Source organism: Danio aesculapii, chromosome 7, assembly GCF_903798145.1.
Source record: "Danio aesculapii chromosome 7, fDanAes4.1, whole genome shotgun sequence".
NCBI lineage: Eukaryota > Metazoa > Chordata > Actinopteri > Cypriniformes > Danionidae > Danio > Danio aesculapii.
In genome coordinates this window covers 3,785,712-3,798,564 of record NC_079441.1, presented here as the reverse complement: position 1 = coordinate 3,798,564, position 12,853 = coordinate 3,785,712, and the positions used below count along the sequence as shown (strand labels likewise).

Genomic DNA, 12,853 nt, shown 5'->3' with positions numbered 1-12,853 from the left:
CGTACGCGTATGTATGTGTTTTTATGTATGCGTGTATTCATGCGCGTGCTTGTGTATGCGCATATGTGTGTCAAGTATGCACGGTATGCACGCGTGTGCATGTGCATTTGTGTGTGTTGTGTATGCACGCGTGTATATGATGTGCATGTGTGTATGTACATACCTACCTTTCTGTTTCCTAGCTTTGCTATGCTTTGCCATCCCACCCAACAGCTCTGACCCCCGCAGGGGTCTGACCCGAGCTTCGACTCCCGCAGGAGTCACTTCAAGCCCATCCCTGGCCACCCCTTCACAGTCACACAGTCACAGTCACGCATCCCTGCCCTCTCCTTTCTCCCCACTCTTACGACTCCCGCAGGAGTCTCGCCCCGGCCACCTCCTACAGTAGTCTCCACCGCCCCCTCCCTTCCCTAGACTACAGCAGGAGAAATTCCCACATCAGCTCTGATCCCCGCAGGGGTCGCCCCGAGCTTCGACTCCTGCAGGAGTCATTCACTGCCCCTCCCTGGCCCTTACTTATCGATTTTTATTTATATATATATAACATATATGTATATATTTTACATTTATACTCTCCTTTTCTTCTTTCCGGCGTCGAGATCCTCCGCCTGGCAATTATTTGCCCTTTCTCTACTTCCTTACAGCGTTGAGTGCTTTTGCTACCTTTCTACTGCTTCTTTTATATCCTCCCTTTTCTCCTTACCTGTCAATTCCCCCAATAATTTCCTCCTTCCTGTGGCAAATTTTCTCCGCTAACTGTTTGCTTTCAGCATTGATTCCGCTTAGGCCCTCAATCCCCAGCTCTTACTCCCGCAGGAGTGACTAAAACGAGCTTCAACTCCCGCAGGAGTTCATGCCCCTCCCTGGTCCACCACACACCATCTCATGCAGGAGTCTTCACCGCCCAATACCTTTCCCCACTCCCGCAGGAGCCTGCCCACCCCAGCTCTCACTCCCGCAGGAGTGTATCCAAGCATGACTCCCTCAGGAGTCAATACAGCCCTTCCCACGCCTCTGCTTGGACTCCCGCCGGAGTCTACTTTCCTCTGCTCCCGCAGGAGCCTCTCTTTCCCAAAATATCAATATATCCAGCAGCCGGATATGGCATTGTTACATCTGCATTTTGGGGGGTTCTTAAATACGCGGCTGCTGTCCCGAGCTATATATGGCATTTTGGGGAGTTCTCGAGATCTACCTGAGCTCAAACTCCCCTCTCGCCTTGCAACGGGAGGGAGCCCCGGGCTCGAGGATCTTATGAGCTCAGGGCTCTCTCCCGGGACAGCATGCCAAACAAGCTTATAATTAATCATCAGCTAAGTGTGAACTCTTGAAATATTATTTTAAGACAATGAGTTTACTTTTCCCCGTGTTGGTTTAGATTAGATTAGATTCAACTTTATTGTCATTACACATGTACAAGTACAAGGCAACGAAATGCAGTTTCGGTCTAACCAGCAGTGCAATAGCAGCAAGTGCAGGATACAGGTATAAGTTATAAAGTGCAGTTATAGAAAAACTATGGTGATATTTACAGATGGATGTACTATCAACATTATATACAGGTTGTATAACTATGAACAGATTTACAATAAATGAATATATGTACAGGATGCTATTAATAGCAGAAGTGTGCAGGCAGATAAACATAATTATAAATGTCCATGTGCTGTGGGTATGTAGAGTTCAAGTAAATGAATCAGTGCAATGAATATGTGCAAACTTTAAATGTGCAAGTGTTAAATAGTGCAGTGATTGTGAGGAGTATAACTTAGAGGAGTGTGGGGGTGTATTGGGGGGCAACAGAGTCAGTGAGGGGCAGAGTTCAAAAGGAAGACAGCTCTGGGGAAAAAGTTGTTCCTCAGTCTGCTGTTTTTTTTTCCGGGGGAGCCTGAAGCGCCTGCCGGAAGGCAGGAGAGAAAACAGTCTGTGAGCAGGGTGAGAGGTGTCCTTAAGAATACTGCGTGCTCTGCGCAGACAGTGTTTCTTCTGGATATCCTCTATGGCTGGCAGTGTAGTCCCTGTGATGCGTTGGGCAGTTTTCACCACCCGCTGCAGTGCCTTACGCTCAGCAACAGAGCAGCTTCCATACCAGACCGTGACGCAGTTGGTCAGGATGCTTTCTATTGTGCAGCGGTAGAAGTTCACCAAGACAGCTTTTGAAAGCTGGTTCTTCTTTAGTTGCCTCAAGAAGAATAGGCGCTGGTGAGCCTTCTTGACCAGGCTGGAGGTGTTGGTGGTCCAGGAAAGGTCCTTTGAGATGTGGGTCCCCAGGAACTTGAAGGATGAGACAGGCTCAACGGCCATCCCATTAATGTGGATGGGATCATGTGAGCCTGTTCGTTCCTTCCTGAAGTCCACAATGAGCTCCTTAGTCTTGCTGGTGTTAAGGAGCAGATTATTGTCAGTGCACCAAGTGGCCAGATGCTGTATCTCCTCCCTGTAGGCAGTCTCATCATTATTGCTGATTAGACCAATCACTGTGGTGTCATCTGCAAATTTGATGATGGTGTTGGATCTGTTCACAGGCCTACAGTCGATGGTAAAAAGGGAGTAGAGGAAGGGGCTCAGCACGCAGCCCTGTGGTACACCAGTGTTGAGTGTGACGGTGGTGGAGCAGATGTGGCCTGATCTAACATTCTGAGGTCTGTTAGTCAGAAAGTCCATAACCCATTTGCAGAGAGACGTGTCGATATCCAGGTCTCTGAGTTTGATCAGTAACTTAGAGGGTATGACAGTGTTGAATGCTGAGCTGAAGTCAACAAACAGCATTCGTGCATAAGTGTTTTTATTGTCCAGGTGTGTGAGGACAGAGTGCAGTGCTATGGAGACGGCATCTTCTGTGCTCCTGTTGCCACGGTAGGCAAACTGATGTGGGTCCAGTGTGGATGGCAGAGAGTCTTTCAGATGTGCCAGGACCAACCGCTCAAAGCACTTCATGATGATGGGTGTGAGTGCTACAGGGCGGTAGTCATTCAGGCATGTTGGGCTGGAGTGTTTGGGCACTGGCACAATAGAGGTGGTTTTAAAGCATGTTGGCACAGTTGCTAGGTTAAGTGACAGGTTGAAAATGTCTGTGAATACCCCAGTGAGCTGTTCTGCACATGCTTTGAGGACGCGCCCAGGGAAACCGTCTGGTCCAGCAGCCTTACGCACATTGATCCGACTCAGTGGGGTGTAGACTTCTGAGGAGGTGAGTGTGATAGGTGAGTGGTCGGTTGAGGTAGTGTTCCTGGTGTAGGGTTCTGTATTGTCTCTTTCAAAGCGGGCATAAAAGTCATTTAGCTCGTTCAGGAAAGAGACATTTGTGGCTGTGGGGGTGGACTGGCTGGGTTTGTAGTTGCTGATGGCCTGGATGCCCTGCCACATGCGCCGAAGATCAGAGTTGGAAAAGTGCTCCTCTAGCTTTAGCTTGTAGCAGTGCTTGGCCTTTTTGATGCCCCTCTTCAGATTAGCCCTGGAAGTGCTGTAGGCCTGTGCATCCCCTGATCTGAAGGCAGTGTTGCATGCCTTCAGCAGGAGGTGCACCTCCTTGTTCATCCATGGCTTTTGATTTGGGTATGTGGTGATCTGTTTCTGGGTTGTAACACTGTCTATGGTGGTGTTGATATATTCCAGAACAGAGGAGGTGTAACTGTCAATGTCTGTGTGAGAGCCACATGTGGCCTGGGAAGCAAACATACTCCAGTCTGTGTGTTCAAACCTGTCCTGGAGTGTGGAGTCCACCCCCGCTGGCCACACTTTGTTGGTCCTTACTGATGGCTTCACACGGTTGACGATGGGTGAGTACTTGGGGGTGAGAAACAAAGAAAGGTGATCTGATTGACCCAAGTGGGGGAGGGGGGTCACAGCATATGCTTCAGCCATGTTTGTGTAAACTTGGTCTAAAGTTTTGTTTCCCCTTGTGTGGCAGAAAATGTTCTGATGGAATTTGGGGAGCACTGTCTTTAAGTTTGAGTGATTAAAATCCCCCGCAACAATAAAAGCAGCCTCCGGATGAGCAGTCTGTTGTTTGCTGATGGCTGCATGAAGTTCATTCATAGCGAGCTTGGCATCAGCGTTGGGAGGGATATAAGTGGCAGTTATTATGGTGGAGGTGAACTCCCGTGGCAGATAAAACGGTCTACATTTAACCATTAGAAATTCCAGGTTAACAGAGCAATGTCTCCCAACGACGACAGAGTTTGTGCACCAAGCTTTGTTAATATAAATGCATAATCCTCCGCCTCTGGTCTTACCGGAGTCATCCGCCGTTCTGTCTGCTCGGAATGTTTGATGCTCCGTTAGCGATATAGCGTTGTCTGGTATCCCGCTGTTTAGCCATGTTACTGTGAAAATCATGACATTACAGTTCCATAATCTTTTGCTGTGGTTGATGCGCAGTCGAATCTCATCCATTTTGTTCACCAGTGACCGTACATTGGCGAGAAAGATGCTGGGTAAAGATAGCTGGTGTGGTGTTAGCTTTAGCTTAGCTCTTAGCCCGCCGCGCTTCCCCCGTCTTTGTTTACGTTCTCTGCGCCGCCTCCGAGCACTTCCACCCGGCCGGGTAGGGCTCTCAGGCCCGGGTGTTCTGGTGATCTCAGGGATGAGTCTAAGATTGTTAATAAAACTGTCCGGAATGCACAATCCAATATCCAAGATGTCCTGTCGGGTGTACGATGTAAAGGCACTGCTGTTCTGCACGAACAGACCCGAAATGAGCAGGAATAATACTGCAAAATTGCAGAAACTGGAGAGACACTGAGCCTGTCTCGTATCTCGTATAAAGATCTTGTAGAAATACATTGCAGTTTATAAGCCTTGATGCAGAGCTCAGAGACTCACAAACTGCAATGGGGTGTCCTGCCTACAGAACCCTACAGACACTTCTGCACCCTTTGCCTAAATACTCAAATTACAACAAACCATCATAAATTCATGTCAATTAAAGCTTCACAAAAACACTTGCCTGGTCATGAGTTCTCTTCTCAAAGTTCATCTTATTAAACTCAAAACCCAAATTAACAGATATATGGCAAAATTGTGAAATATTACAGTGAAATTGAGACCACTTTATCAATCACACAGAGACATTTAAAATGAATATAGAGCCACAAGATACACCATATTAAAAACCTAGACATTCTGTGTGGAGCTGCTCTGGTGGAGAAAGTAAAGTCCAGGGCAGATGATGCATGATCGAGACAACCTGAACAACTAGTTTCCTAGCGATCTTCTTCTCAGATTAGAAAATTTATTGTTTTAGTTCCTGCCAATTCTCGTGTTTGTGTCTCGTGTGGAGTTCCATAACAGGTTTCAGGTTCTGATATTAAGGAGAGACTTAGACATCCTTACAATATAAATACACATTACATTACAGAAATACAAAAGGCCACGATGGAATATGGAGGAAGGTCTCAGAGTGACATTTTCCAGAATTAAATGAAGAATAGACTTGGGCCTTTTATGGCTCGTTTCCACTGACTGGCACGTACGGTTCGGGTCGGTATGGCTTACCTTTATCAAGCTTGCGTTTCCACTAACAAGGGTACCCTTTTGGTGGGCGTGGTGTACCACAGAAAGTTTCAGTCGACGTCATTCTAGCTCGAGGAAATGTCTACAATAAAGCTGTACGGGTCACTTACATATCATATGAGAAGCTCTTCTCATAAAACAGATGCTTTATACACAAATACTTGTGTAGAAATGTTTATTACTAACTTTTCTATGAACATGAGTTGATTATAACTGCAGATCAATGACAGTGCGAAACAGCCTACTGTAACGTCTGTAATTATATTAAATAACTAAATAAATGAACATATATAAACACATACAGCCCCTTACAGTCTCCCATATGTTACCAACTACAGAAGAACTACACACAGCAGACATTTCGTCGTATTTAGGTTCAAAAACAACCCAAAATATAGCCCAGTGAAAACCTCTCATCTGTGTCTGTAATCTTCAGCAGCACATGTAGCCTCTGTTACACAGTAATTCCATCATTCTGAGTTCATATTAGTCCAAAAGGTGAAGATAATAAGATAGTTATACATGGCATTTTGTTCATGTTTGCTGAATAAATTATGTGCTCCTTTTTTTCCGGTTTCACTCTCGCGTTTGTCAGTGTCTGACAGGATCGGGTTTCAAAAGCACGTCAATAATCAAGTGCAGGTTATTATCATCAGCTCAAGAAGTTTGTTATTTCAGATACAGATGCACGGCGAACGCAAGAAAGAAAACGAAACCGCTCGCACCTCAAACTGGCTCGTAAAAAACTACGGGGCACAGGGTAAATCTGCTCTTCTTTTTGGCTTTGTGGCTGTTCATCAAGACGACGACAAGGTTTGTTTGAGCCCAGATCGAACATGGCTCGTTATTATATGTATATAAAATTCCGCTGTAATGTCTCGGCTCGTCGGCTGTGTATTTCAAACATGGCAGGTTTTTTGTTTTCATTCTGGCTTGTTGCGTAAGCGAATGACGTATCTCTGTAAACCAACAGCGTTCAGCTGCGCATCTAGCTCCACCTTTTGGTACACTTTCTCGTGTTTGGTACCCTTTCGAAAGGGTGCCGAAAAAGTGGTACAGTACGGTTACGGTTTGGTGGCCTTTTGACAGTGGACACGGCCATAAAAGCATACCAAACCGAACCGTACCACTCTGTGGAAACGGGCCATTAGTGTGTGTGTGTGTGTGTGCAAGGTTTATCTATTTATAAAAACCTCAAAGGAAGTTGGAGGTCATGAGGATTGTTATTTTGGGTGTCGCAGACTGAAAAGTTTGGGAATCCGTGATGTAGCAGACAGACTAGGGTCAAGATATCAGCTAATTACATCAACATTTCACAAAATATATGGATTGGCGGTTCTCACATAAAACAAAAAACAGGTTCTGTTTTAAGATTTATCTACACTTTGACCCAATTTTAAAAAAATAATAAAAACTTCTGCTGTTTACTCCTGTGTTTGTTAGTATGTTTATAAAACTCAAATACATTTCCATGTGTGCACAACTTCATTATTCATTTGCTTATGTACACAGCAGGTTTTGACTTTCAGAATGGACAACATTTACATCTCTGCCGGGAAACTGAAACAGTGAACAATCAGTTATTGTTCTTATTAAATATGATTCATCACTGCTTTAACATAATTGCAAAAAAGTATACAGGAAAAGTGTTTTGAAACGTCTGTATGAAATGTTTTTAAAAATGTTGTTTACCTTTTGTACTTGTTAAATTGTAAACATTTTCAGTATTTATTTTAGAAATGTTTAATTGTGCATGTTCATCAACGCCCTTTAATGCATCTGCATGAAGTGAGCAACAGTTTTCCTCATTATTAAATATATTTATGAGGTCACGCTTTATTTTGAAGGTCCGTCTGTTAAATTTAAGTTACATTGCATCTACATGCCAACTAATTCCATTAGATTATAAGTAGACTGTTAGGGTTTGGGTTGGTGTAAGCTGACATGCACTTGCAAAGTTTCTTAAAGTCAGTTAAATGTCCGTTTAAGGAGCAGTATCAGCAGATATTAAGCAGACAGTCTACTAATACTCAAATGAAGCATCAAAATAAAGTGTTACCAAAATGATATTCAATTCAGATGAGAAAACGGTATAAACAACAGATTACTTGTTTTACATGTTTATTTCAGCTGGTGTCTGTGAAACATTCATAACACAAGAGGATAGTAAATATTTCACAACTCTTCATTCCAAATGTGTCATTAAAATGTATAAGAATGTATAAAACTGAAGAGGTCATATAGTAATTATATAGACAAGGGTTCATGGAAGGTTCACTCTAATGACAAACCATTGAAAAATGAAATCATTTTGCATGAGGTACAACATAAAGCTTGATTTGATGAAATAATGACTCTGTCAACTAGATTTGAGCTCAAAACCATTAGTTTCTCAAAGATGCCAAATCCCCACAAAGCTGTGCTTCAAAACCACCAATCACTACTGTACTCTAATGCTGAGTTCACAACTAGTATGAAATTAAGTGTCCATGCAGGTAGATCACATACAAAGATTATCACTTCTTTTGCACAAGTTAAAAAATTAAACCCGTGCAGAAAAGAGCCAAGAAACATCCCACTCTAATCCAGAGCAAGATAAGCAATGCTTCACACTTGCTGTGAACTCAGCATTAATGTAAAATGTAAAATATTATGTAAAATGTTACTTCACAATCTAATTTTAAATGAAAACAGAACAAACTCCTCATCTTACTTCTTCACTCTCAGTAGTTTGTGCAGATGAAGTTGAGTTGGTCAGTTTCAGGACGGCTGATCCAGCTCTGATCTCCTCCAGACTGAACTGCTCCAGATCTCACTGTGGGCTCACAGTCCTCCTCTGATGTGCCGTTCCCTGGAGCCCAGTTCTGATAGCACACGGTCTGTCCACTCACCCAGAACCAGATGCCCAAAGCACAGGAGTGACGTAAACCCAACCACACCGCCTCAGTAGACGCCAGTTTAACCACGTTCGTCACATGACGCTGAATCTCTACTGACTGAACCGAGACCAGATCCACATGATGCTGTCTGCAGTATCTCAGAGCTTCAGACCACGACAGATTCTGCTGGATCACAATCAGTTTATCTGGACACAAAACAAAGCAGAAACTAGAGAGAGACTGATCAAAAACAACATGCAGAACAAACACTGTGGAGGAATTTGTCATGTCAGACATGTAGAGTCAACTTTAAGAGATCTGGAGCTGATGATGGATTGAGTGTGTTTGGAGGATCTGCTCACCTTCATGACACACAAAAGGAAATTCCCATTTACCACTACACAAGTAGTCACCCCATTGTCCATGAACACTGTTTTCAACAGCTGCACAGTGTTTATCATCTGGAGCTTGAGGTGCACCACTTTTCCAGTATCTGAATGAGGAGTTGCTCTGATCTGACCACTGCCATATGTCTCTGAACAGACCAATCCAGACTTCAGATCCAAATGTCTGACTGTCATTAATGAACTCCTCCAGCTGTTGACTCTCATTCTGGTTCCTCACACTGACCAGATCAATGTGATTCTGTCTGCAGTAACTCTGAGCATCTCTCCAGGTCATGTTCTGATTGACAAACACCAGTCCAGTGCTCACTTTAAGAAAAACAATTTACTTTATCAGTTTATTCTTATTCTGCTTTGGATGTGAACAGAAGCAGCAGTTAAATTCTAAGAATAATTTTTTTTATCAATAATACTATGTTTACTGTTTTACGTTTTTAAATTATGGGCTGTAAAACTATAATTCAGCATCTCCTTTTCTGTTTAGTTAACAGGTTTGTCAGAAATATTTGCCACTACATTACAGCAGATTTGACTTGAAATATTAGATTTTTGTTTTGCAAAGTTTATTTTATAATGTTAACTAATGTCACATTTAAAATTCTATTTAAAGTATCTTTTGTTAAAGCTTGTTGTAGATGTTTGTACTCACTGTTGTAGCAGATGAAAGTCCAGGTGGCAGTACATGCCCCAACAAACCACTGTCCATTACTCATAACAGCACAATTATCACCGCTGTATGGTTGTCCAGATGCCCAGTTCAGAAAGAGCACAGGATCACCTGAAGACCAATGCCATTTATAATCATTTGTACCCCGAAGACCAATCCAGACTTCATCATTCAGATTCACACTCTTGTTCAGCTGGATCATGTCGTTCATGTTGTCAATGGTGGCCAGATCTGTGTATTTCTCTCTGCAGTAACTCTGAGCATCAGCCCATTCCTTCGTCTCATTTATAAAGTGATACTGACGCTGAACACATTTAGATATGGAGCAGAGAGCTGTGGAAGAGACACTTTGCTTTAATTATTTTCAAAACAGAGTCAAACCTAATGAAACTATAAATAATAAATATAACTACAAACACACTCACCAATGAGGAGAAGAGGGAAATATAGAGTTTGAGCCATTTCTGAGGAAGAAACACAGAGATAACCATGTAAACAATCCGATTAATTTTAGAGAAAAACATTTCAACAGACACACAAATGCAGAGTACACAATAATGAAGAATATCTAATGTAATATGTAGATGTGTGTGTTCTTACCTCAGAGCTGGTGTGTTTCTGTCCTCAGTCTGGTGTTTCTGTCTGCAGTTTCAGACTGTGTGATTATTCTAGATCTGCTCTTATCTTTCAATAAACACGTCACATCATTTGTTTATTACTCTAAACAAGACGTTTTCATTTTTCTTCCTCATTCAGGTGTATTTGCATATTTTTTTCACTGTTGATCACTGGTTCTGTATGTTTTTGAAGTGAGTTTATTTGAATGTGGTCGAGAGTCGAGTCTACTGTAATATATCTCACAATGTGTGATTCTTCTATATCTGCTCTCCATCTTTCAGCACAGTACATCTTTAGTTTATCACTCTAAAACTTTCCGTTTCATATTTCAGTTCATCTTTTTTAAGATACATTTGCACACTGGCATCTGTCATTCAGTATCAGTAAACCTAAATATTGACCAGACAATATTATAAAAGTAAACACTTGTAATTTGCAGTAATTAAGGATTTTTTAAATTATCTTATTGAAAATAACAATAATAGGCGCCACGGTGGCACAGTGGGTAGCACGATTGCCTCACAGTAAGAAGGGCTCTGGTTTGAGTCCCGGTTGGGTGAGTTGGCATTTCTGTGTGGAGTTTGCATGTACTCCCCGTGTTGGCATGGGTTTCCTCCGGGTGCTCGTTTCCCTCACAGTTCAAAGACATGCACTACAGGGGGATTGAATAAGCTAAATTGGCCGTAGTGTAATCAGTATGCGAGCCGAGTAACATGTCCAGAAATCAGTATGCAAGAATTACCCGCATGACTTACTACTTCCGGCGAGAATCTGGAGTGCGCAACTGACGCAGGTAGGTCCATGACAAAATAACCAATGTTGTACGTCCGAATTCCATTCATTCCATTCATTCTTCTTACATTCATAGTGTATAGAACATACCTAATCTTGCATGTGTCAGAATTTGACATTGACGTGTTTTCTGATCTGGCATGCATATCAGCCTGTTGCTGGGAACTCCCAAAACCAAAATATGAACCTTTTATTAGGGATGCACCGATATGGATTTTTTGGCCGATATCGATAACTCTTCAGACTCTATAGGCCGATATATTTATTAATATATATATATATATATATATATATATATATATATATATATATATATATATATATATATATATATATATATATATATATAAACAAATATTTCAAAATGTTATATTTTTATACAGTGAAAACGTTTGAAATTATGAACTGAATAGTCTATACTCAAAGCAAAAAAAGCTAATTTCAAAATTGCAAGGTGATTATATTGACCTATAGTCATGATTTCACATAAATCGGCATGCAAAAAATAAATGATTTTCTTTTCTTCATAGCAAATAAACATGAAACTTGACTATTGCATAAAAATAATAGGTTAAATAACAAAATGTGATTTAATCAACGAGCAAGTTAAATATATTTTAAATAAATAAAAATGAAAGAGCTAAGGACTGAAACCAGCTCAAATGTTCTTGAATAAAACGTGTCACAGTAATATACATATCAACAAATATGTAATGTCCGAAGCATTTTTAGAGGTGTTTTGACAGTTCAGAGCCACTGTACAAGCGAGCAGCTAAATACAGATAGTTTTACTTTAGAAAATGCAGCATAGATTCATCCTATTTGTCGTTTTAGATTCTTTTGAACATATGTAGCTGCTGCTTGTCAATCAGACGCTTCTGTGTTTGTTCTTGCTGTCAATTGCGGGAAAAATGATCGATGTAAAGTTTATGATAAACCGCTGTGTTTCACTCAACTGCAGGCATTGATAATGCGTTGACAATACCATTGACGCGTTGATAATAACAAATACTCGTATTAGATTACAAAACAACCCAACGAGTTGTTTAGCATGTGTGCATGCTGTTTACACATGTAATATTTTTCCTGAGGCGATTTAAACCAAAATACACAATGACACTCAATCAAACAGCTATACAATAAGGAACATGGTTACTTGAGTTATTAACGCACAGCAATACCACATGAAGAAAGAATGGACTTTGATAGAATAAACAGTGTGAGGAAAGCTCTATTATAGTGCGCTGGACAAGTCTGAACAAGTTCTGCCCACGCATGAGCGAGGCAGGCTGTTCTGTACAATTACATAATTTATCGGCTTAAAGATATCAGACTAATTTAGACATCAGATCGATAATGAAAATCTTAAAAATAGCATTTATCGGCCGATAACGATATGGCCGCCGATATATTGTGCATCCCTACCTTTTATAATCCATAATTGGGGTTCTTTAATATCACTGTCAAGTTCTGTAACAATGTTTTCTATGAAATGTGAGTTAATACAGATTATATTAAATATAATATATTGATAGATCAACTATTTATGTATAAAAAGCTAAGTCACTCCAAATATTTAAATATCTATTCATTTATTTAACTTATCTATCCACTTCCATCCAGTGTGTTACAAAATACCACAGTAGAGCACTACACACCCTTCTCTGTTGCTGTCTATTAAAGCTTTTCCTGACAGCTGAATATCTCTTCTGCATTCATACAGGGCTGTTCTGATCAACTCCAATACATTTGTCTGGAAATTCTGTAAAATCTGAAGGGCTGCGGTAAATTCCAGAAAGCAAAGTTAACTTACCCTCTGCTAAACTCTGAACTAGGTTAATTAAAACTAAACCTGCTTAAACAAGGTGTATCAGTACCAATACCACTCTTGGGAGTAAGTTCAGTTAACTCAGAGTTTGTGAACCGTGAATACTAAAAACATTCTCAGGAAAACATCTAAACCAAGAGTCACCCTGAAA

General features: G+C 41.2%; 1 protein-coding gene across 1 annotated transcript; it reads right to left on the bottom strand.

Annotated features, from left to right (window-relative positions):
• Positions 1–7,649: 7,649 nt before the first annotated feature.
• On the bottom strand, positions 7,650–9,926 carry LOC130232596 (macrophage mannose receptor 1-like). The gene is made up of 4 exons (XM_056462574.1): positions 9,890–9,926; positions 9,447–9,797; positions 8,756–9,106; positions 7,650–8,599 (listed from the first exon to the last, which is right to left on the bottom strand). The coding sequence occupies exons 1-4, from the start codon at positions 9,924–9,926 to the stop codon at positions 8,238–8,240; spliced, it is 1,101 nt and encodes a 366-aa protein (XP_056318549.1). The 3' UTR covers positions 7,650–8,237.
• Positions 9,927–12,853: the final 2,927 nt, after the last annotated feature.